The following is a 25,193-nucleotide window of genomic DNA, read 5'->3' on the forward strand; positions in this document are numbered from 1 at the left end:
TAAACCGTGTTAAGCCCACAAACTCGTGTACCTGACTTCCCTGAGCAATTTTGCAATGCTAATTTGCTATAGTTACTATAGTTTCAGTTGGATGAAATATTACAAAGCAAACACATAGTAACAATAATGTGTGAGGCTTTGTTTCCGAAATGCGAACAATATAGTCTGCATATTGTTATGCAGCATTGTTATGGTAAATAATAGTACAACCCATTGTTGCAGCAACCATGTTGCTAATGTCAAAGTAATTGTGATTGTGTCACACACGTATTAATTAAGAGCATGATATAGTGTCCGCTTCATCTACTTACGCTTCAGCCGGCTACCTTGAAAATTAATTTCGCTTCAAACGGGGGACGAACACGTACGAACTTCACCCACACAATTTCTCATTTTTTTTCAGGAGAATTACGCATAAAAAAGTTGCAACAAATGTCAAGTTGTAATTTAAAAATTATTCTCCTCGAATAGAGATGAACTTGTTTTTGCAATACACCTGCCCTTAAATACATAATGTCCGCATTGTACACTGAAAGTGTTCCCGTCCCACTTCGTCTTGTCCTGCCATAAGCTTGCTCCGGATATATCATTAGATGTGGTATAAATGGTCCAAATAATGTCCAGAACGTATTATATCATTCTTTATATCATCCACGCCACGTAGCCTCCATTATTAACTGCGAGCATCAATATGTTGATTCAACCTGAAATAAATCAGAAAGAGAAAACAGAAACTGGGAAGCAACTTGCCGGTCAACCTTACTGCTATGCCAAATTCCTCTACCCAAATCCTGTCGCTTTCCCCGTTTCCCCTGTCTTACGTACTAGACCCCGGATGACCTTGAGTAAAGCCAACATCTTGAACATTTTTAACCTCCTATGCTACGTACCTCTTTTTACCGAGCTCCGTAAACACCTGATACTATTATCTATTGCCTGAATCTGCTGGAACCCCTTTATCGAGTTGCGTGACCATCTGACCGTTCTACAATGTCTTCAGGTGACCCTGATATAAGCCTGACCCAAGAAATTGTGACTTTGACTGCTCCTCCATTTCACCAAGTTCCATGAAAACACCTTGAGCCTTATCTTATTCCAATCCCATATTTTTCAACAATCCATACCTTCTGACCTACATTATGACCTTGAACTTATTAACCATGAATGCTGAGAAAAGAATTTAGGCTCATGCTTCACCCTGACTGAACAGAATCATTAGGGAGGAGTGAAGCACCACAAGCTTCAAAAGTGAAATACCATGCAACCAGTTTTGCACAAATCCAACAGTCGGATTACCAATATAATCTATTTCACGATCCTGTGACAACCTATGTCAATCTGACCTCGAATAACCCCCAAACTAACCCTAACCAAATTTCATGAACCTACAAAATCTATACCAGTTTGAAACCCGATGAACCCGGATTTACCATGACATTTTTTGGTCTTTTTTGTCCAGTTTCCTTGGTCACCCCCAAATTTCATGAACCAACGACCATCTACCTCTGACCTCTTTTTGCCCTGTTGGGTGTTCACTCCCCAAATTTATTTTGAATTCATTCAATAAAGGGAAAAATTCTCCCCTTGAAAAAGGGTATTTATATGATCACATGCACCCTGCCGATCTTATGAATGCATCTAATTACCTATACATTCACTAATTTGGTATTGTGGCAGTGGCACCCCTTTTAAATTTTGCCTTGCCCAGTTCTCCAAAACCCTGGCTCCAAGACACCCCTTTCACATCAGCGGTGGCACCTGCACCCTTTTTAAATTTGCCACGCCCATGTTTTCCAAAGCCCCTCCCTATCCAATTCGATTACCCAACCAATTTCCCTACATAAACCATCCGAATTATACAGGATACTAAGCTTCCAATTTAATTTTATTTATTTGTTAATTTAATTTTATTTTATTTTTTTTTTTTTTCCATTCATGATAATTTTTATCTCTCGTACACAAAAAGTAAAAAGATGTTATGATCGCATGACCGCAACTAATTAATCACTCATGAATTTGAAATTGATCAAGAGTAGACCCTATTTATTCCTGCAACTTCGCAAGTAGTAGAGTTTCAGAACTCGATAGAGTCCATGTTTATAATTAATTTTAACTTTACTTAAAATTTGCTCACCCCGCTTTTGACGTCCATATCCAAGCAAGTATCCATGTACATAATCACAGTTGTAAGCGGTGTTTGCCCAGCTGGCCTTCCCAAATTGCAATACTTGATCCCAACACGCAGATTTCGCCATCATCCGACAGTGATCAACAAATCGATCCCACTCATTGCTATGACTCGTTTCTAGCTGCTGCATGGATGCTCGACTGGGGTTTCATTTACACCTCCATATAATTCCATTTCTGCTGAAAGATTCAGCATTCGGTAATTAGCGGCCTTGACATGTATGTACGTCATCCACCAGTGGAGCTCCTGCGCCCCTCCGCAGAACTTCCGGTAGTGGATGTTCTGCGCTCGAAGCGCAGAGAATCCACTGTCGGAGTTGCTGCGCCGGAAGCAAAATAATAGATTTTCGTATTATAATAACGGTGGATCATTTCTGCGCCGGGCGCAAAACAGAACATCCGCTATCGGAGTTGATGCGCCCGGGCGCAGTCCCTTATATGTAACGGTGGATCATTGCTGCGCTCGGGCGCAAAACATCCACTGTCGGAGTTACTGCGCTCGGAAGTAAAATAATAGATTTTCTTATTATAATAACGGTGGATCATTTCTGCGCCGGGCGCAGAACATCCACTGTCGGAGTTCATGCGCCCCGGGCGCAGTCCCTTATATGTAACGGTGGATCATTGCTGCGCCGGGCGCAGAGAATCCACTGTCGGAGTTACTGCGCTCGTAAGTAAAATAATAGATATTCGTATTAAAATAACGGTGGATCATTTCTGCGCCGGGCGCAGAACATCCACTGTCGGAGTTGATGCGCTCGGAAGCCAAATAGGCCTAATACATTTTCTTATTAGGCCTATACAATATGCATGCGTATAATAACTAATATTTTCTTATTATATTAATAAAAAATAATATGCATGCGTATAATAACTAAACTCCGAGAAGTTTATTGCTATAGGTATAACCGAATTGACAGCAAATAATATATTTTCTTATTATAATAATGGTGGATCATTTCTGCGCCGGTAGCAGAACATCCACTATCGGAGTTATCGCCCGGCGCAGTCCCTTATATGTAACGGTGGATCATCTCTGCGCTCGGGGGGCGCAGAACATCCACTGTCGGAGTAACTGCGCCGAAGTAAAATAATAGATTTTCTTATTAGGCCTATATTAATAAATATCCATGCGTATAATAACTAGTATTAGGCCTATTATAATAACTATATAACTCCAAATTGACAGCAAAATAATGCATTTTCTTATTGAAATTACGGCGGATCATTGCTGCGCTCGGGCGCAGAAAATCCACTGTCAGAGCTTCTGCGCCGGAAGTCAAATAAATTATTTTCTTCTTTTATTAATAAAATACAATATGCATGCGTATAATAACTAATATTTTCTTATTATATTAATAAAAAATAATCAAAATAATAGATTTTCTTATTATAATAACGGTGGATCATTGCTGCGCTCGGGCGCAGAACATCCACTGTTGGAGTAACTGCGCTTTCGAAGTAAAAAAAAAAAAAGTCTAGAGTCTAATATAATATAATATGTTTTTTAGTTTTGCTTTGGTTTTTTTTTCTCATTTTACATTTATTTTCTGTTTTCTTTCATCTATATACATTCTTTTCTTCTTTTGTCTTTTTTTTCCTTTCCTTTTTTTTTGCCGTTCACGCTTCCTTGTCGGTACTTTTCATGTAACCGCAAATGCTATTTCAGATAATTCCTATTCAAATATAATTCTGATTGACACATGACCATTTGCAATTCGCCTTTGTTAGTCAACAGATAAGTAGGTGTAATCCATTGGATTCCCAAACAAGCGGAGGGGGTCCAAAAATTAGCATAAGCGAAGATCAATGTCAATTTTAAATCCACGGCAGAGGATAATTATGCGCCGTCATTTTGTGGTTAGAGATTAAAGGAACCGATAAACGTGGTTTCATGTCGCCGCATCTAGGCTACACCAAGGCCTACGATATATAGACGAATCAAGGAAATCACAAACGCTATTTTCTTATTATGTTAATAAAATATAATATGCATGCGTATAATAACTTAACTCCGAGAAGTTTATTGCTATTAGTATTTATATTTATTTTATTTATTCATTGGAACATACACTTTTGTATCAGTGGCACACGCCTAACCAGCGGTAAAAGTGCTTCAAAAACAACAAATATACATTATATATAAACAAAATTATAGCACAATTGAATATAGTCCTACATACAAAATTATGGCCTTAGTACAAAAATTAAGGGGGTACTACACCCCTCGATAAATTTGTGTCTATTTTTGCATTTTTCTCAAAAACTAATAACACACTGGTAACAAAATTAATGTATATTACAGGGCAAGGAATCCAATTACTACACCGCTTGTCTTTAGTCATTGAAATTTCAGTGTAATAATTGGATTCATTGCCCCAATAATATACATAACTTTTTTTTACCAGTGTGTTATTATTTTTGAGAAAAATGCAAAATAGTCAAAATTTACCACAGGTGTAGTACCCCTTAAAGGAAAAGAAATTGCCTGTCTGAACCCAAGTTGACTTGAAATGGGTCCTTAGCAGGAAGAAACTGGTGGATCATTGCTGCGCTCGGGCGCAGAAAATCCACTGTCGGAGCTTCTGCGCGGAAGTCAAATAAATTATTTTCTTATTTTATTAATAAAATATAATTATGCATGCGTATAATAACTGACAGCAAAATAATAGATTTTCTTATTATAATAACGGTGGATCATTGCTGCGCTCGGCGCAGAACATCCACTGGTTTTTTTGGAGTAACTGCGCCGAAGTAAAAAAAAAATAGTCTAGAGTCTAATATAATATAATATGTTTTTTTTGTTTTGTTTTGGGTTTTTTTTCTCATTTTACATTTATTTTATGTTTTCTTTCATCTTCATTCTTTTCTTCTTTTTCTTTTTTTTTTTTTTCTTTCCTTTTTTTGCCGTTCACGTTTCCTTGTCGGTACTTTTCATGTAACCGCAAATGCTTTCTCAGATAATTCCTATTCAAATATAATTCTGATTGACATATGACCACCCCGGATGACAACTTGCAATTCGGCCTTTGTTAGTCAACAGATAAGTAGGTGTAATCCATTGGATTCCCAAACAAACAGAGGGGGTCCAAAAATTAGCATAAGCGAAGATCAATGTCAATTTTAAATCCACGGCAGAGGATAATTATGCTACCGTCATTTTGTGGTTAGAGATTAAAGGAACCGATAAACGTGGTTTCATGTCGCCGCATCTAGGCTACACCAAGGCCTCACGATATATAGACGAATAAGGAAATCATAAACGCTATTTTCTTATTATGTTAATAAAATATAATATGCATGCGTATAATAACTAAACTCCGAGAAGTGTATTGCTATTAGTATAACCGAATTGACAGCAAAATAATAGATTTTCTTTTTATAATAACGGTGGATCATTGCTGCGCTCGAGCGCAGAACATCCACTGTCGGAGTTGATGCGCTCGGAAGCAAAATAATAGATTTTCTTATTATAATAACGGTGGATCATTGATGCGCTCGGGCGCAGAACATCCACTGTCGGAGTTGCCATGCGCCCGGGCGCAGTCCCTTATATGTAATTAGGGGTTCATTCATAGGATTGAGGGCATGATCGCTGTTTATGCCCGAGGCGTGAGCCGAGGGCATAAACAGCGATCATGCCCTCAATCCTATGAATGAACCCCTTTCATACATACCCGACATTCTCAGCAATTCAAAACAGATGAAAATAAAAAGGGTTTACAAGTTTAAATAACATTTCCATACCGCTTTCCTTCATAAATTGGAAGAAAATGAGTAGGCCTACTTGCAGGAAGCAGCTCGGCTCATGAGGTCAACGGCCGAGAGGCAACGCGTGATACGCGTCATCTTTTGCGCTCCGCGTGAGATGGGCGCCGTGACATGCGCTGCGTGCACGCAACACTAGCAAATCGTGGATCGTGTTAATTGGGTTCCAACGCTGCGTGGCGCAGCTTGTTTATGCCCTGCGTACTGGTCATAAACGGTATTTATGACCAGCAAAAAAGGGCGCAAATCCAATCAGAAACGTCGTTATATCGTGAGTATGTATGAACGGTGGATCATCCAGAACATCCACTGTTGGAGTAACTGCGCTCGGGAAGTAAAAAAAAATATTGTATGTTGTTGTTTTGAACGCATCGCTCGTTAAATAAATAAATAATAAAATAAATAAATACATTTTTCATTAATTAATTAATATTAATTAATTAATTAATTAATTAATTAATTAATTAATTAATTAATTAATTAATTAATTAATTAATTAATTAATAATTAATTAATTAATTAATTAATTAATTTTTTACATGACGTTTGTCCGCTTGTTTCTTTTGCCATTTAGTTTAAATAACATGGATACGGCCAGAATAAGACTTCTGTATTGCAATAAACTTAGAACCTGGTGATATGCAATTCAAACAATTTATCGGCGTTATTAGCGTTTACTAATATATTAATATTTGTTCCTATAAAAAAAATGATACAAATGAAATGTTATACACGGTATCACTATCAATTTTCATATAAGTAATTTAAAGGAATGTGGCCCGATATATTTGGAAAATGTTTTTGGTGATATATGTGGAAATACATTGATTTTGAACGCATAATTTCAATAAAGAGTAAAATAGGATCTCTCGTTTGATCATGTTGATATCAAAATCTCATCAAGTTTGAGGTGAGTTTCCGAGCGCATCAACTCCGACAGTGGAGTGCGCCCCGAGCGCAGCAATGATCCACCGTTATTATAATAAGAAAATCTATTATTTTGCTGTCAATTCGGTTATACTAATAGCAATAAACTTCTCGGAGTTTAGTTATTATACGCATGCATAATTATATTTTATTAATAAAATAAGAAAATAATTTATTTGACTTCCGAGCGCAGAAGCTCCGACAGTGGATTTTCTGCTACCGAGCGCAGCAATGATCCGCCGTAATTTCAATAAGAAAATGTATTATTTTGCTTTCAATTTGGAGTTATAATAGGCCTAATACTAGTTATTATACGCATGTATATTTATTATTATATACCTCATATATAGATTCCTGTCATCTGATTGGTTAAAAGTGCAGTCATTGAATTAGCTATGTCCTCCTTTTTAAGAATTAGGTAAAAACTGAACTATTCCTCGGGAAATAGTCTTTTAAAAAGACTATTCCCCGGGAATAGTCATTTCACATCATCGGCGCGATGGCGTGTTCGCATTACGCAGCGATGGCGTGTTCGCATTACGCACGCAGCGGTGCCAACGCGATGCCTGCAAGTTGCGGTGACGCGATCGGTTCATAACGAAAAACTTTCTTTGTAAATTTTACCATGGCCTATGAACAATAAAATAGGCCTTTTAACCAATCAGATGACAAAAATCTATATTAATTGTAGATATAAAACAAATATTGACTGCTTTATTGGGACATGGTTAATATTATAAGCCACAGGTGATCTCAAAACCATGCTATGACCCTCGGCTGCGCCTCGGGTCATAGCATGGTTTTGAGATCACCTTGGGCTTATAATATTAACCATGTCCCTCATAGCAGTCAATATTTGTATAATATAGGCCTATTTAAATAAGAAAATGTATTATTTTGCTTCCGAGCGCATCAACTCCGACAGTGGATGTTCTGCGCCCCCGAGCGCAGAAATGATCCACCAGTATTATAATAAGAAAATGTATTATATTGCTTCCGAGCGCAGTTACCCCAACAGTGGATGTTCTGCGCCCGGCGCAGCAATGATCCACCGTTACATATAAGGGACTGCGCCGGGCGCGCATGAACTCCGACAGTGGATGTTCTGCGCCCGAGCGCAGAAATGATCCACCGTTATTATCATACGAAAATCTATTATTTTACTTCCGGGCGCAGTAACTCCGACAGTGGATTCTCTGCGCCAGCGCAGCAATGATCCACCGTTACATATAAGGGACTGCGCCGGGCGCATGGACTCCGACAGTGGATGTTCTGCGCCCGAGCGCAGAAATGATCCACCGTTATTATAATACTAAAATCTATTATTTTACTTCCGGCGCAGTAACTCCGACAGTGGATTCTCTGCGCCCGAGCGCAGCAATGATCCACCGTTACATATAAGGGACTGCGCCCGGGCGCATGAACTCCGACAGTGGATGTTCTGCGCCCGAGCGCAGAACATCCACTACCGGAAGTTCTGCGGAGGGGCGCAGGAGCTCCACTGGTGGATGACGTACATAACTCGCCTTGACTGCTGCAGATTTTGCTGGATGAGCGATGTCTTGCCTTCCCGATCGGTTCAAAATTCTGCACCCCTAAATTTCAAAAAGTCCATCAAGGTGCTAGATATTTTGTGTTCCCATGATGGCTGCCATTCCTGTCATCAGTGTTTCTAGACACTAGTTGCCGACATATTTTGCGATCATGCTTCCTTCGTTCAGAATAATTTATAGCTATTTCTAACTACCACTGATTATATCATTATAAAGGCAAATACTGTTTCCTTGAAAAGAATAAGTTTTCCCTTCCATGGAAATAATTCTGTGTTAGAAAAATTTTCTTCACATTGGAGACACAACCTCCTTCTTCCATGACAGATAAAAATGTGCCTAATCCCTGACCACTGGCAGTGTCAGAAGGTTATTGACTACTTCCCATTGGCTACTTCAAACAATAGACCCTAAACCCCATTGGTCCCTGCATAATGCCATTACTAGGCAACCAATCAATAAATCAATCATATTGATTTGTCCAAGCACAAGCTTTGGACCAGGGTTAGACTCTTTCACAGGAGGTAAATCTGTTTATTGTATAGATACAATAAACTTTATTATTCTGGTACAAGTTGCAAGGTCTCATACCCACAGATAAACCAGGAAACTATTTTCTGTTTGCTTCACATGCCCAAATTGGTGGTCCAATATATCTTTTTATGATGGCTAGTGAGGGGGGGGGGGCAAGGGGGTAAAAATTGTACAAATAGAGGGGGAATAAATACACATATTTTTTCCATGAATGCATTTTGTGAGTTAGAGTTGGAGTAAAGTTACATTTTTGAGTTCCAGTTTGAGTTATGAGTTGCATATTACAGTTTGAGTTGCATTGAAAGAGTTTCATTCTAGAGTTAGAGATATAGGTTAGATTTTTGTTCAGAAGCTTTTAGAGATGAGGTCAAAGCTACATTCGGGTATTTTCATGTTTTCAAAATCTCTCATTTTCACGGAATCCGATCATGTTTCTTACCTTTTTTATCTACATATATTAGAAAGGAAAGAAAGCAACACACATTATGAATCATTGAGAAGGTGGCTAGAATTGGATCATAATGAAGCTGTGATGGGTTGACCACACAAAGCATAGAAGCCATATATTATTGAGTTTATCTTTTACATGATTCCAAATTTCTGACCGCAATTGCTTAGGCCTAAGGCGGAGGCTATATATTGTTCTACAGATAAATTAAGTAATTCTTGGCCAAGCTCGAACATTATGAACGCTAGTGGCTCTGCAATAAACACGCATGCAGATATCGTGGTACAGAAGAAAGCATACACACGCATTACAGGGCTCGAATTCGGCTGTATCGCCTAGCACTTTGCTCCCCAAGTAACTGCTACCAAATTTTGCATTTGTATAGCACTTTTTTATAGTGCTTTAGTATATGGAAGTATCCTGATTATGAGGAATTAGCCAAAAAATGCTACGCATAATTTTTAAACGAATTCGAACCCTGATACCTTACATTGTGTACACGTTTAGTACGCTATATGGACGCAACGTTCATGTTCCAGCTTGGCCTTAAGAATTACTTAATTTATGTGTAAACATACACGTTTACTGAACTGCCACAAAATTAATGATATACATTAGGATTGGATCTTGAGGGATTGAGGTTGATATACAATCTGTGAAATGGAGAAAAAGGAGCTTCTTACACTCTCATAATAACTTTTCTAAATTAATTGGAAATAAACAATTCAAATCAACTGGACTCACCTTTATTAGAGTGACTACCGTATCACACCGCAACCTAGGTGCATCTTCAGGCCGACTGATGTGGCTGCTATTGGTCATCGACTTGTAACAAGATGGTGTGGCCACAGGTTGTTTGATTTGAGTCATACTTCTAAGGAATGTTTTTCAGTACAGAATTATAGGCCCCTGCCAAAATGTGTCCAAGGCCACCTTCCTTAGCAAGCAAGGATTCTGTCTTAAACAAGTTTTTGAGAAATGTTTGGTGTTTAATTAAAGTTTAATGCAGAGGTTTTTGTCACTGAAAATGTTATGCAATTTATTATTGGGGTTTCTTTAAGGGGGTACTACACCCCTACCCAATTTTGTGCCTAGTTTTGCATTTTTCTCAAAAATTATAGCGCATTGGTGACAAGTAAGATGTGTATATTATAGGGGCAAGGACTACAACTACTGCACTGGAAATTTTATTTCAGCACAGACAACTGTTGTGGAGTTACAGTCAAAAATGAGGGAAAACCAATATTTGATCAATAAATCAATAACTACTAGCCTTAAGTTGCTGAATTTTCAATGCAGTAGTTGTAGTCCTTGCCCCTATATTATACATATCTTACTTGTCACCAATGCGCTATAATTTTTGAGAAAAATGCACAAATAGGCTCAAAATTGGCCAGGGGTGTAGTACCCCCATAAATGCACACATTCACATGGTTAATTATTTCTCAGTTTATGCTCATCTTCAATAAATTAGAGCAGTCAGTGATTTCAGAAACAGGTTTGTATTTCAACTCCAGGGAGTTTCACATTGGGTGTGAGATCCATGTAAATCCCACACCCAAATTCTGCTCACATTTTAGGTAAAAAAGTGGAGGGACTATACTTAGGTCATGACCTTACATTTCAAAAAGATTAAATAACATGGGTTTGATCTAAATTCATACAGAAAATAAGATTAGTCTGTTGATTACCTGTGATATTAGATATTGGACTACAAGAAACAAACTGTGACATGATCAATGAATTTGAAAGCATAAGGTATTGGTAGAAAAACACAACCAATAATACTAGTTTTATTTATTTTTTTTTTTTTTACTAGAACACAAAATAACAAGGTCAAGTTTCTCATTTTCTCTTACTCATGCTACAAACTATTCAATCGCAATGATGCCCAGGGCATATAGGTATAACTTGGAAAACAGAGGAATAAGCTGTGTGTATGGTTGTATAAACCAAGAAATGATTTGTTTTATTCATATAATATACAGTTTAAATTATGAACATGCCTTTGAATGCATCGTCTTTTCATAAAACATTTTTTGACCCATGCATCATTGTTGAATACACACTTTTCAATTTTCACACTTTCATTCTTTCAACATCATTAATTTTAGGAATCCTTAATTATATGTACATAAATCACCTAATTTTGCCAGCTTCCCTTGTTTCTTACTTATGTTATATTTATAAGGTTTGGGAGCCCAAACTGGCCTCACTCTAGTCAGGCCACCTCATTCTGGCCCTACTCAAATCAGGCATAGATATTTACAAAACAAATGGTGGAACATTTACAAAACAGTCTTCAATATTAGTACTAGTGGAGGACAAATTGAAACTGCTGTGGCCAAAGTTTGGCCAAGTTGTAGGTATCAATTCCAGTTATCCACCATTTGTTTTGTAATTATATATGTGTACACCAGATTTGAATGGGCTATATCCTTAAATGTACATAAATCACCTAATTTTGACAGCTTGCCCATTGTTTCTTATACCACTTATTCTATCTGTGTAAGGTAAGAGTGCATAAACTAGACTCACTCTAGATGGCCACCTCACTCTGGCCCAACTCAAATCACCTAATTTTGTCAGCTTGCCCCAATGTTTCTTATACCACTTATTTTATCTGTGTAAGGTATGCGTGCACAAACCGGCCTCACTCTAGTGGGGCCACCTCATTCTGGCCCTCTCAAACCTGATGCAGATATTTACAAAACAAATGGTGGGTATTTATAAAACAGTCTTCAATATATTAGTACTACCCAGGGTGAGGCCAAATTGGGAGCTGTTGAGGCCAAAGTGGGGCCAACCTGGGGGGGGGGGGGCCAAGAGGTGTTGTGATGCAGGTATCAATCCACTTGAGTAAAAACTGTATGATTTGTTTTTTAAATATCCACCTTTTGGTTTTTAAGGGGGGTACTGCACCCCTGGCCAATTTTGTGCCTATTTTTGCATTTTTCTCAAAAATTATAGCACATTGGTGACAAGTAAGATATGTATATGATAGGGGCAAGGACTACAACTACTGCACTGAAAATTCAGCAACTCAAGGAAAGTAGTTATTGATTTATTGATCCAATATTGGTTTTCCCTCATTTTTGACTGTAACTCCACAACTGTTGTCTGTGCTGAAATAACATTTCCAGTGCATTAATTGTAGTCCTTGCCCCTATAATATACATATCTTACTTGTCAACAATGTGCTATATTTTTTGAGAAAAATGCAAAAATAGGCACAAAATTGGACAGGGGTGTAGTAGTACCCCCTTAAACATGTACACCACATGTGAGTGGGAAAAGAGTGAGGTGGCCTTTGTAAAGTGAGGCCGGTTATGAAATAAATGAAATGGACTACAACATTGTCTCCATTTCATTGTAACAATTTGGTCGTAACCGATTTACAAAATGATTTGATACACGATCTATAGTAGCATACAGAAATGGATTAAGTACAGAATTAATTGGTAAAATAAATGCTGTTATCCATGGAAACAATTCAGGGGTGAGTTCCTTTATCCCAGTCTGTGCTAGAATACCTAAGGTAACAATTGGAAGCCAACACAGGAGGTCAGTCAATGCGACCACGCCCATTTTAATGCCCATTTGCAAATCGGTTTTGAGCAAGGCGAATCCCGATTTACAAATATACACAAATAGGAGTATGTAACATATTGCAATCAACAAACATAACACAAAGTTGAGCCCAAGGAAAAGTCCAATTGAGAAGTAATTTTCCAGTTTTGAGCCAATTTCTGTAAATGTTTGTAACTGAAGATGATCATCTGGCCTGTCAAAGTTGTATGTTATTGTAATGTTTTCAGAGTTTTCCTTATATATTTTAGTTTTAGCCAATGGCAACCCAATACACACATCAGAAAATTGATACAATTTATCATCTTGAAGGGTAATAGTTATGATGCTTAGAGCAAAAGCAATTACCCATGCAATTGTTGTCATAAATACTTGAGTCCATTTGCCAAATAGCTTGTGTGTTATGAAGATTTTACGAAATGCCCAAAGTCTATCTACAGCTATAAGGGTTAGAAAGAGAAGGGATGCTTCACTCGATAACACTGACAGAAATCCTGCAATTTTGCAAAGTACACTGTTTCTCCAATGTTCAGCAAATGATGGAAAATACTCATTGTAATATTGATCTACAGATGCAATAAGTAACAAATACACACCCATAAGTAAGTCTGCCAGAGCTAAATTGGTAATAAAAACAACTTGTTTCACTTGCTTTTCATGTGCTGATTTAGACAGTATTTTTTCACACCCCCAAATGAACACCACAATGTTAGCAAACAAAGCACAAAAGCCAAAAATCCATGTACAACATTTAACTGCTGTAGATGGGAGGAGCTGCTTACATGTTAAGTAAGGAGATTTCTTATTTCTTGGAACACATTGAGGCTGACTTTTTATTTCAAGTAAACAACATGTGGCTGGGTTGTCTACTTTGATGTAACTATCGTTTTGCAAATTCAACCCCAGAAAAGATTTTTTTGTAATTTTTGTTAGATTATTATATACAAGGTTTATGTATTTCATTTTGGTTAAACCAGACAGTGCATTATTGTGAATTTGTTTTAATTTATTATTGTTAAGGTCCAGAAGTATCAAATCTGTCAAATTTGCAAACTGATATGGATAAAGTTTCTCCAGCTTGTTTGCATGGATAGTTAATACCTCTAAAGGCATTCCTTTAAATTGGTGGAAAACATCTCTTGGTATTTCAGTCAACCTGTTTTTATAGAGATGGAGCTCCTTTAAGCTTTTAAGGTCTTTAAAAACAGCAGAGGGCAATGATTCAATTTCATTGTTATTCATACCTAAGGCCTCTAACTTGGTCAATCCACTGAAAAGGTCAATTTCTATCACCTTGAGTTTGTTCCCATACAGTGCAAGCTCTCTTAATTGATGAAGGTCTCTGAATACACCTGATGGTAATGATTCAATGTTATTTTCATTTAGACCTAATTTCTCTAGCTTTGTCAAATTATAGAAAAGGTCACTTTGTATCACATGGAGTTTGTTCCTATACAGATAAAGCTTTTGCAGTTGATAAAGATCTCTGAATACACCTGACGGTAATGAATCAATGTTATTTTCATACAGACTTAATGTCTCTAGCATTGTCAAACTGTTGAAAAGGTCACTTACTATCACATTGAGTTTGTTCCCATGCATATCAAGTACACATAATTGATGGAGATCTCTGAATACACCTGATGGTAATGATGCAATGTTATTATCAAACGGGCTTAAAACATCTAGCTTTGTCAAACTGTTGAAAACGTCATTTTGTATCACATTGAGTTTGTTCTCATACAGATAAAGTTCTCGTAATTGATGGAGATCTCTGAATACGCCTGATGGTAATGATTTAATGCTATTTTTATCTAGCCATAATATCTGTAGCGTTGTCAAATTATTGAAAAGGTCACTTTGTATCACATTGAGTTTGTTCCCAAGCAGGTCAAGCTTTTGTAATTGATGGAGATCTCTGAATATACCTGATGGTAGTGATTCAATACTGTTGTTACTCAGACTTAATTTCTCTAGCTTTGTCAAACTGTTGAAAAGGTCACTTTGTATCACATTGAGTTTGTTCTCATACAGATAAAGTTCTCGTAATTGATGAAGATCTCTGAATACACCTGATGGTAATGATTTAATGCTATTTTTATCTAGCCATAATATCTGTAGCGTTGTCAAATTATTGAAAAGGTCACTTTGTATCACATTGAGTTTGTTCCCAAGCAGGTCAAGCTTTTGTAATTGATGGAGATCTCTGAATATACCTGATGGTAATGATTCAATACTGTTGTTACTCAGACTTAATTTCTCTAGCTTTGTCAAACTGTTGAAAAGGTCACTTTGTATTACATTGAGTTTGTTCCTATTTAAATAAAGTTCTCTTAATTGATGGAGATCTATGAATACACCTGATGGTAATGATTCAATGTTATTTTCATTCAGACCTAATATCTCTAGCTTTGTCATATTATTGAAAAGGTCATTTTGTATCACATTGAGTTTGTTCCCATACAGCGAAAGCATTTGTAATTGATGGAGATCTCTAAATACACCTGATGGTAATGATTCAACGCTATTTTCATTCAGAGCTAATATCTCCAGCTTTGTCAAATTATTGAAAAGGTCGCTTTGTATCACATTGAGTCTGTTCCCATACAGATAAAGCTTTTGTAATTGATGAAGATCTCTGAATACACCTGATGGCAATGATTCAATGCTATTTTCTTCACTTTGTATCACATTGAGTTTGTTCCCATGCAGATAAAGCTCTTGTAAGTGATGGAGATCTCTGAATATACCTGATGGTAATGATTTAATGCTATTGCCACCCAGATTTAATTTCTCTAGCTTTGTCAAGTAATTGAAAAGGTCACTTTGTATCACATTGAGTCTGTTCCCATGCAGGTAAAGCTCTCGCAATTGATGGAGATCTCTGAATACACCTGATGGTAATGATTCAATGCTATTTTCATTCAGAGCTAATATCTCCAGCTTTGTCAAATTATTGAAAATGTCAATTTGTATCACATTGAGTTTGTTCCCATACAGCCAAGCTCTTTAATTGATGGAGATCTCTGAATACACCTGATGGTAATGATTCAATGCTATTTTCATTCAGAGCTAATATCTCCAGCTTTGTCAAATTATTGAAAAGGTCACTTTGTATCACATTGAGTCTGTTCCCATACAGATAAAGCTTTTGTAATTGATGAAGATCTCTGAATACACCTGATGGCAATGATTCAATGCTATTTTCTTGCAGAGCTAATTTCTTTAGCTTTGTCAAATTTTTGAAAAGGTCACTTTTTATCACATTGAGTTTGTTCCCATACAGTGCAAGTACTTGTAATTGATGAAGATCTCTGAATACACCTGATGGTAATGATTCAATGCTATTTTCATTCAGACCTAATATCTGTAGTTTTGTCAAATTATTGAAAAGGTCACTTTGAATCACCTTAAGTTTGTTGCCATCCAACCACAGCTCTTTCAATTGATGACAATTGCGAAATATACCTGATGGTGATGAGTCAATACTGTTGTTAGATAGAGCTAGTATTTCTAACTTCATTAATTGACCAAAAAGGTCTATTTGTATTTCCTTCAAATTATTAGAACCCAATGCAAGGCGTTTTAAAGTGTTAATATGACTGAATAAGTCATTTGGAATGACAGATAAATTGTTGTGTGATAGGACTAGTGATATCAATGTAGGTTTACCATATAGTATTGTTTGGTTCAGAAAGGATAGATGGTTGTTATATAAGGATAAATGGGTTAAATTCTTTGGCAGACTTGTGGGAAAGCTTGAGAAAATATTTGATGCAATATCCAACAACAATAGTTTGTTCGGAAGGTTTCCCAATTGAGATAAATAGCAATTGGGTAAAGACAATACCTTTAACATTTGCATTTGTGAAAATATATTGGGGGTTACTTCTTTGATAGTATTTCCACCTAAATACAGTACCTGTACATTGACTAAACCATCTAACCATCTATGTGAAATATACTGTAGCTTATTTACATTTAACAGTAACCATTTTAATTTGTACAAATGTGAAAATGAACCAGCCTCTATACTTGAGATCTGGTTGAAGGACAAGTCCAATGTATGAACTATTTCCAAACCTTCAAAAATACTGTGTCCAATTCTAGTCACCTTATTCCGGCTCAGCATTAAAATGATAACATCTGATCGATTGAGGAAGCATTTAGGTTCAATGTGAGTGAGTTGTCTGTCAGAGAGGTCCATTGCAGTTGAGTTTGCGTGAATAAAAGCTGAAGATCCGCTTACTAAAAGAATGTTCTCCCTGACATGCATATCTGGACAGTCAATAAAAAATATCTGGATCTGTAGGGTACAGAAGCACTCATTGGGACATTCAGGGAATTCAGCTAAAAGTACATAATCTGGAAGGTCAAGGTCAAATCCAGGTAGCTCATTTGCCGTGAATCTAGTATCACCTTCTAATGTTATCTTGAGAGAAGGGTGTAACTCTTGTAGTATGACATAGGGAATTATACCATATGGCATCTGATAAATCTCATCAACGATATGAACATTTTGACACTGTTGGAACTTCTCAAATGTACGAAGGTTACCTGTATCATACCATTTGACATATTCAAAGTTGTTTGTTGATGCAATCATGCTGCTCTCCTGTATTTCCAAAATAGATGAAACTCGCATGTTGATATGTATTGTACTACAATTAAGAACTATTGCGCATGGTTCTGCCGTAGATCCAATCCAGCCAAACGATTGATTCAAGCATTCTGCTGCACCCGATTCTACCAGGGTAAAATAGTCAAAGATGGACCAAGACGACATCCAAAGAACATTCACAGTAATTCCCTGGTTATTGGAGGAGGATACCACAGTATTGCATGTTTCATTCTGATATGTCTGAATTGTAAGCGTATCATTCTGGGAAAGAATGTAATGTTGATTTTGACATCTTACAGTATCATTGGCTTCATCCACTTCAGATGATGCTAAATCAAAACAGATCATCACAAGTGAAAACAGTAGAAGGCACAAATACAATCTGTGTGCCATCATGAAAAACTGTCAGAATCACAAACAAGATGAATTCAGATCATGAGTTTCAAGAATTTGGTTGAGATCAATGTAGTGTCAATCAAGTTTATTTCTTACCATAGCAATTTCTTTTATGCATAAACTTTCTCTCTTCAAGCAATGCCTAAAGTTTCTCAGCTCTATTCAGATGTTGAGGTGGTATTCACTCCAATCAGATAGTATATGTTGGACAAGTTAACTTCCACACTGCCAGCAAGAACATTAAAATAACTAAACCAAATTTCAGGATAATAGTTCCACCTTAGTGTGCAAAATTATACTTTTGCCTCAAATTTAGTCTTGCCAGTCTGTCTTCTATTATCTTCAATAGTACACTGTACACACTCATCCAAAACAGTTGTCACTACAATGGTCGATCAACCAGTTGAAATTCAATGTTGAAACAAATTCATGCGTACAGTTCCTTTTTAGTACATTTGTATAGTGGAAGAAATGGTCTATGCGTTTGATACCTTTAGTTTCAATAATCATTAGTAATGGTGGAAAGTCCCAATGTCTTGCCTTTTCAATCAGCAGTGACAATGGGCTATTCCATTTGAAATCTGCCCCTGTGGAAGATTTAAGAAAAGTCTTCCACAGAGGGTGTATGTTTTTCAAATTGAATTGGCTAGGGTTCATTATTTTGAAACCCATACTCCCCCTGTATATGACTTTACCTATTATATTCCTCATTGTGAATATTTCAAATGCAAGTTACCCGATTATCTATTTGTCTATTTTATTTGAAACCAATAGCCCCTCCTGTCGAAGATTTAACCGATATCTTCCACAGGGAGAGTGTTGATTTCTAACGGAATAGCCCAATTTGCAAGGTCCGCTAATCACAGATAATAGTGAATGGCAAAACAGGTGATTTCAAGGGGAATTCCTATTCAAGTTTTAATATCCGTATATAGTACATTGGTTTAAAGGGATATTAAAGATTTTCTGTTTGAAATATTTTGTTGAAATGCTCTATCAAACTGCTCCATTTAACAGCTGCTATACTTTTAACACATAAACCCTAAAATGAACTTTTAACGCTTTAACCCTACCTTCATTTTGAATATTAGAATTTGTCTATACCAGATTTTGTCTTCACCAAATTTTGTCCAATACCATATTTTGTCTTAACCAGATTTTCTAATACCAGATTTTGTCTTGACCAAATTTTATATTTACCAGATTTTGTCTTGACCAGATTTTGTCTAATACCAGGTCTTGTCTTTACCAGATTTTGTTTTTACTAGATTTTATCTTTACCAGATTTTATCTTTACCAGAGTTTGTCTTTGCCAGATTTTGTAACAGATTTTGTCTTTACCAAATTTTATCTGTACCAGATTTTGTCTTTCACAGATTTTGTCACAACTAGATTTTGTCTTTACCAGATTTTGTCATTGCTTTGTTTTGACTAGATTTTGCCTTTATTGGATTGCTTTCACCATGGTTATTTGTTTGATTCATTAGCACATCTATGCTTGTTCCAAAAATGGCAAAATCTGAATTTGAAATTAGGGTGTTTTGGTCTCGGGTTGTCTCTATTATTGTACAATCAATTCATGCATTCATTTCCTTATATTGCACAATAATTTAACCTGTTGGTACTTGTCTATATTGTATATAGGCTATTGTAGGCAAAACACCCAAAGGAACAAACCTGATTTAGGGGTTCATTCATAGGATTGAGGGCATGATCGCTGTTTATGCCCGAGGCGTGAGCCGAGGGCATAAACAGCGATCATGCCCAAAATCCTATGAATGAACCCCTGTTCGTCCATACCCAACATTCTTAGCAATTCAATGTAGATGAAAATAATAAGGGTTTACAAGTTTAAATAACATTTCCATACCGTTTTCCTTCATAAATTGGAAGAAAATGAGTAGGCCTACTTGCAGGAGCAGCTTGGCTCATGAGGTCAACGGGCGGGAGTCAACGCGTGATACTGCGTTATCTTTTAGCCAGCGTGAGATGGGCGCGTGACATGCGCAGATACGCAACACTAGCAAATCGTGGATCGTGTTAATTGGGTTCCAACGCTGCGTGACGCAGCTTGTTTATGCCCTGCGCACTGGTCATAAACGGTATTTATGACCAGCAAAAAAGAGCGCAAATCCAATCAGAAACGTCCGTAATATCGTGAGTATGTATGAATGTGATTTAAGTTTTCGAAAATTCCCCAAACTTTTGTGTGAAAGTGTTAGTGAACTTGCAAAGTGCATGTGTTAACCATGTACTCCCAACAGGAAGTACAGGCTATATCAAATGAATGTGCTCCAACTGTTGTAAATTTTCATGATTTTTAAAAATCATGTTACTGAAATTTGTTGGCAATTATGTTTAAACAATCATATTGCTAAGCATATCAAGTTTAATAAGAATTTTAGTTCTTTTTGGGAAAAAATGTATCTTGAATACAAAATGTTCATATGATGGACCCCTTTTCTTCGCAGCTACATAACTTGAAGTACATTTCATTAGATTTATGAAGTTTACTTCGAGGACTGTTGAATATTAAAAATACAAAAATTATAAATTTTTGATAATTTGCCATAAAATGTGTATTATATCTCGAATTTCAAAAAATGAGAATTATTTGATATCAAAAGGACATTCCTTGTATTCAGAATACAATTTGGTGTGTCTCATGTGGTCTCAGGTCCCACAAAAATACTATGCAAATGTTGCTATCCGTTCCCTTAAGAAATTGAGCGATTTTAAGGAAAGCCTCCTTTTCACAATTTTATCACAAGATTGGCTTTGGTGGCGTAGTCACCCCTTAGTAATAACAATGCTGTGATTTGACAGGAAAATGTGTAAAAAAGTTCCTTTTAGCTTGTTTTAAACATGTTGAAAGACCTAGTATATTTTCGGTATATTTTTGGTACAAATAAGACAATATTATGACCCCAAATTACAGAAATTACCAGTTTGCTTGGCAAAGTGGGAGGACTTGTGTAATAGATCTGGCAAGCAGTGAGCACATTATTTTGTTCAGTGAATGAACTTAATGGTTTTACCTTCCCTTATTCAAAGGACAATATCTCCCAAATGTAACAGCAAATTCTAATAAAATGAACAGATCAAGTAGCACTTAGGCCTAAAAATAATTGATTGATTACGTAACATAAAATTTTTTTAGGTAGGTAGGTCAGGATTCTTTTTTTTTTTTTTTTTTTTTACTTTTTAAGCTGTAAATTTCGTTTGATAAAAGCTTCTTCTTTTTTTTTAAATTTATTTATTTATATTTATTTTTTTAATTTTATCATTTTTTTTTTTGCAAAAAAAAGAAGAAAAAAAAGTTAGGGTCGGGCCTAATTTTAGGGTAGGTTGGGTTACACCAATCAAACAATTTTTATTTAGGCCTTATCTATAAAAGTTGGTATAATACACTAAGCCAAAAAAGAAACTTATAATTTTTCACAAGGTCATATCTTAAAATCCTCTCCATAAAAATGAACAAAAATTGCACACAGGATTACTTCAATACTCTACTCTAAACACTGGTCAGTAACCAAACAGTTGTCCAACTGACACAACGGCAAAATGCACTGACATGCAACACCTTCCTGTACCACATTCACAGCGCAACAGATTTCTTTGGCTGGGTTCCAATTATTCGCCTGTACATGAACACAAATTACACACAGGATTACTTCAATACACTACTCTAAACACATGTCAGTAAACAATCAGTTGTTCAACTGACACAACAGTAAAATTCACTGACACGGAACAGCTTCCGGGATAACATTCACAGGCGAATAATTGGAACCCAGCCAAAGATATCTGTTGCGCTGTGAATGTGGTCCAAGAAGGTGTTGCATGTCAGTGCATTTTGCTGTTGTGTCAGTTGGACAACTGCATTGTTAGTGACATGTGTTTAGAGTAGAGTATTGAGGCAATCCTGTGTGTAATTTTGGTTAATTTTGATATACAGGATTTTACGATATGACCTTGTGAAAAATTATAAGTTTCTTTTTTGGCTTAGTGTATATATTCCAAATGAAATTAATTTTATATTTTTAAAATTTTCTAGAAAATGACTTATGTGCTGAGAGCAATTATTTTGATACACCCTGTAGCTTGGTTTGACACCTGTATAGAATGGGTTACTTGCATTGTGATGTTTTTGCTTCCATAATTATGGTTAATGGTGGAAAATCCCCAACATCAGTTTTCTATATATCAGTATTATTATATATATCAGTATTTATTCTGTTATACAACTCATGCGTAGCAGGTTGGTACAATTTGAAAGGTACAATACCTACAGACAAAACTTAAGGTAGCTATAAACTGGATATGAGACCATTGCAGAAAAAAGCTATGTCAAATCAATTAATTTTTTCACTTAAAACTTAAATCAGAGCAAAGAAAAACCTTTTCCCCATCTATTTGAGTATGTATGTATATTGATGTTGATGATTGATGAAAATAAAATATGAATGAATGAATGAATAATAGCAGCCTAAATGAAACAAAATTCACTTCTATACACACAGATCCAGGTTTTTGAAAGCAGAGGCTCTGCTCAGACTATTTTCTCTTTGTTTCCCATACATGTAGGTGGAACCATTGGGGGAGGGGTGTTCAAGGCATTGGAAAATTTTTTGCAAATAAGCTTAGAGGGCAAAATTATGCATATTTTTTTATGCATAAATGTGTTGTTTGTATTGTTTGACTGCTCATATCCAAAAGTACCAGACTTGAGTCCTGTTTTACAGGGACAGTCTGTGTAGCTCAATGGTAGAGCGCTCGCCCGAGAGATCTGGGTTTCAAGTCCCCGTACAGGCAGGTATGTCCGGAGTTTTTACTCTGGTATATCTGCCTATATGCATGTAATATTTCAATTTGTAATTTCATGTTTAATTGTGCTAGTGTGCGATGTGTAATTCTTCTTTCCCCTACATATTTTTACCATATATTTATAAATATCTTTCTAAATCAATCCAATTCCTCCTTGTTTCAGGTTGTGTTGACACTTTTATTTGATGAGAGCCCAGATGAAATGGGAGACCTGTACTTAGATGTTGCAGAGGCATATGTGGAAGGGGGTGAGTATTACAATAAAATCTCATATACTGGAAGACAGAGATAAAAAGACTAGTTTGTGTCTGAAGTCATCTGCCAATCAAACTCGAGCACGGTTTGTTTACAAGTGTCGTGATGATATGAGTTGATGAACGCGCCTTATCTTTAATTTTGCACCTTCAAACATACAAACCATCTCAAAAGTTAGCTCTTTATAGTAGGAAACTTTCTTTTGCGAAGGCACCATGTCAACAATGCCTAGAAAAGTTGCTTTTTGCCTTGTAAAAGTACATATTTTTTCGCCATTTTGTGCTATTCCTTTTTTCCGATCGGCACCAGATAAATCGACCTTCCTTTTACGCGCTATTAACCAATCAAGGATTGTAGGGAATTTGATTGACAGATGACGTCAGACGCAAACTAGTTAGTCTTTTTTATCTCTGTCTTCCATGGTTGAGTGCCCTTTACATGTAACATTACTGCCAGTTTCAATTCATGCAAAATAGGTTAAACACTAAATTAAATATGAAATTGAGCTTGATTTAGGCTAACATTTTGATTGGTCAATGATCAATATGATTAGTAATGTTAAATCCTGCAACTCTACTACAGATGCAAAAGCCTAGTCATAATTCTTAATTGAAATTTCAAGTTACCAACCAATCAGAAATGCTGTTAGATGACCAGTAGTGTCCAGGGGGTTAAGGTCTTTGACTCTGGGTGTTAGAGGTCCCTAGTTCGATCCCTGTTGGAGGCAAAAGTCATATTCAATTATCCGCTCTCTCAGATGCAAACTAGCATGTTTAATTCAGTCTCTGATTATAATGGGCTATTCCATTTGAAGTCCACACACCCATGTGGAAGATTTAGCTAAAGACTTCCACAGAGGTAGTATGAGTTTCAAATAGAATAGACATTTGGGGAACTTCTATTTGAAATACTCACTCCAGTTGTGGAAGATATAGGTAAAACCATAATACAGGGGGATTATGGGTTTCAAAATTAATAACCCTGACCAATTACAAATTCACAAATCCTCCACAGGGGTAGTGTGCATTTTAAATGGAATAGCCCAATTTAGGTCAGATCATAAATAAACCCAACCATATAATGTCTATTTTCTCAAATGTTTCATTAATTTTGTGTTATTCATCTCTATCTATTTTACAGGACAATACAGTGAAGCTAAACCAATCCTTGCATCACTTGTCAAAACTTCCAATTACAACCTGGTAAGCCTAAAGAATCCTTATTTGTTTGTCAAATGCAAATATAAACCAAAAGGACTACTCTTTCACAATATACTTCAAAGCTTTGTAATATTACTTCATGATAAAAGTGGACATATTGCTATGATAAAATTGGACATTTGGGTCTACATTTTCATTCCTTTTGAGCTCTTCCAAAATGTAAGGTATGAAACCCTATAGCTTTACCTCCAGCAGGCAGCATATCAATTTTTAATGGTGGTCAGCATTGACCATACTGCGATGCACTGTTAGCTAATCCTGTACTCTGCCCTCTTTCGCTTATCACGCTATAATGTAAAGGTTTATAAAAAATGTACTGAAATGCTTGTTCATGCTTTTATTACATGTTGCCTTGACCAATGAAATAGTCTTCTTTACGGTTTACCCCGACTCACAGATTTCCAAACCGTTTCTTTCTTTTTGTTTTATAGCCTGCTGTGTGGTTGCGCTATGCGGATTGTCTCAATAATCTTGGTAGTCTAAAAGATGCTAGTGATGCTTACAGAAAAGTACTGGAGCAAGTCCCATCTCACTTAGATGCAAGACTGACTCTAGCTACCGTAGTAAAACAACTGGGAAATGTGGATGAAGCACTCAGAGTTTTGTCCATGGGTAAGTACTTAAAACCCCATGAGAACTACCTGCCTATTGGTCAAAAAGAAGTTTTCAATATCAATTGGACCAATCAGCAACATTGTTACAATAATTTCACCACGTAAAAAAAATTGGGGAGGATCATGAATTATTTGCAAAACTCCATTCTGATTGGTGATTAAAATGAAGATTTCATTTCATGTAATTGACCAATCAGAGGCAATGTTAGATTGGCAGGTAGTGCTCAGAGGGTTAACCCCTCTCCATGTGGGTGTCGC

General features: G+C 36.4%; 1 protein-coding gene across 1 annotated transcript in view; it reads left to right on the forward strand.

Moving 5' to 3' along the window:
* Positions 1-25,193, forward strand: part of LOC140141690 (general transcription factor 3C polypeptide 3-like) — a 189,965-nt gene that overhangs the window by 145,082 nt on the left and 19,690 nt on the right. The window contains 3 exon segments of the mRNA XM_072163601.1: positions 23,010-23,094; positions 24,242-24,303; positions 24,753-24,933. Of these exon segments, the coding sequence (XP_072019702.1) occupies positions 23,010-23,094; positions 24,242-24,303; positions 24,753-24,933 (328 nt within the window).

This window comes from Amphiura filiformis, chromosome 19, assembly GCF_039555335.1.
Source record: "Amphiura filiformis chromosome 19, Afil_fr2py, whole genome shotgun sequence".
Classification (NCBI taxonomy): domain Eukaryota; kingdom Metazoa; phylum Echinodermata; class Ophiuroidea; order Amphilepidida; family Amphiuridae; genus Amphiura; species Amphiura filiformis.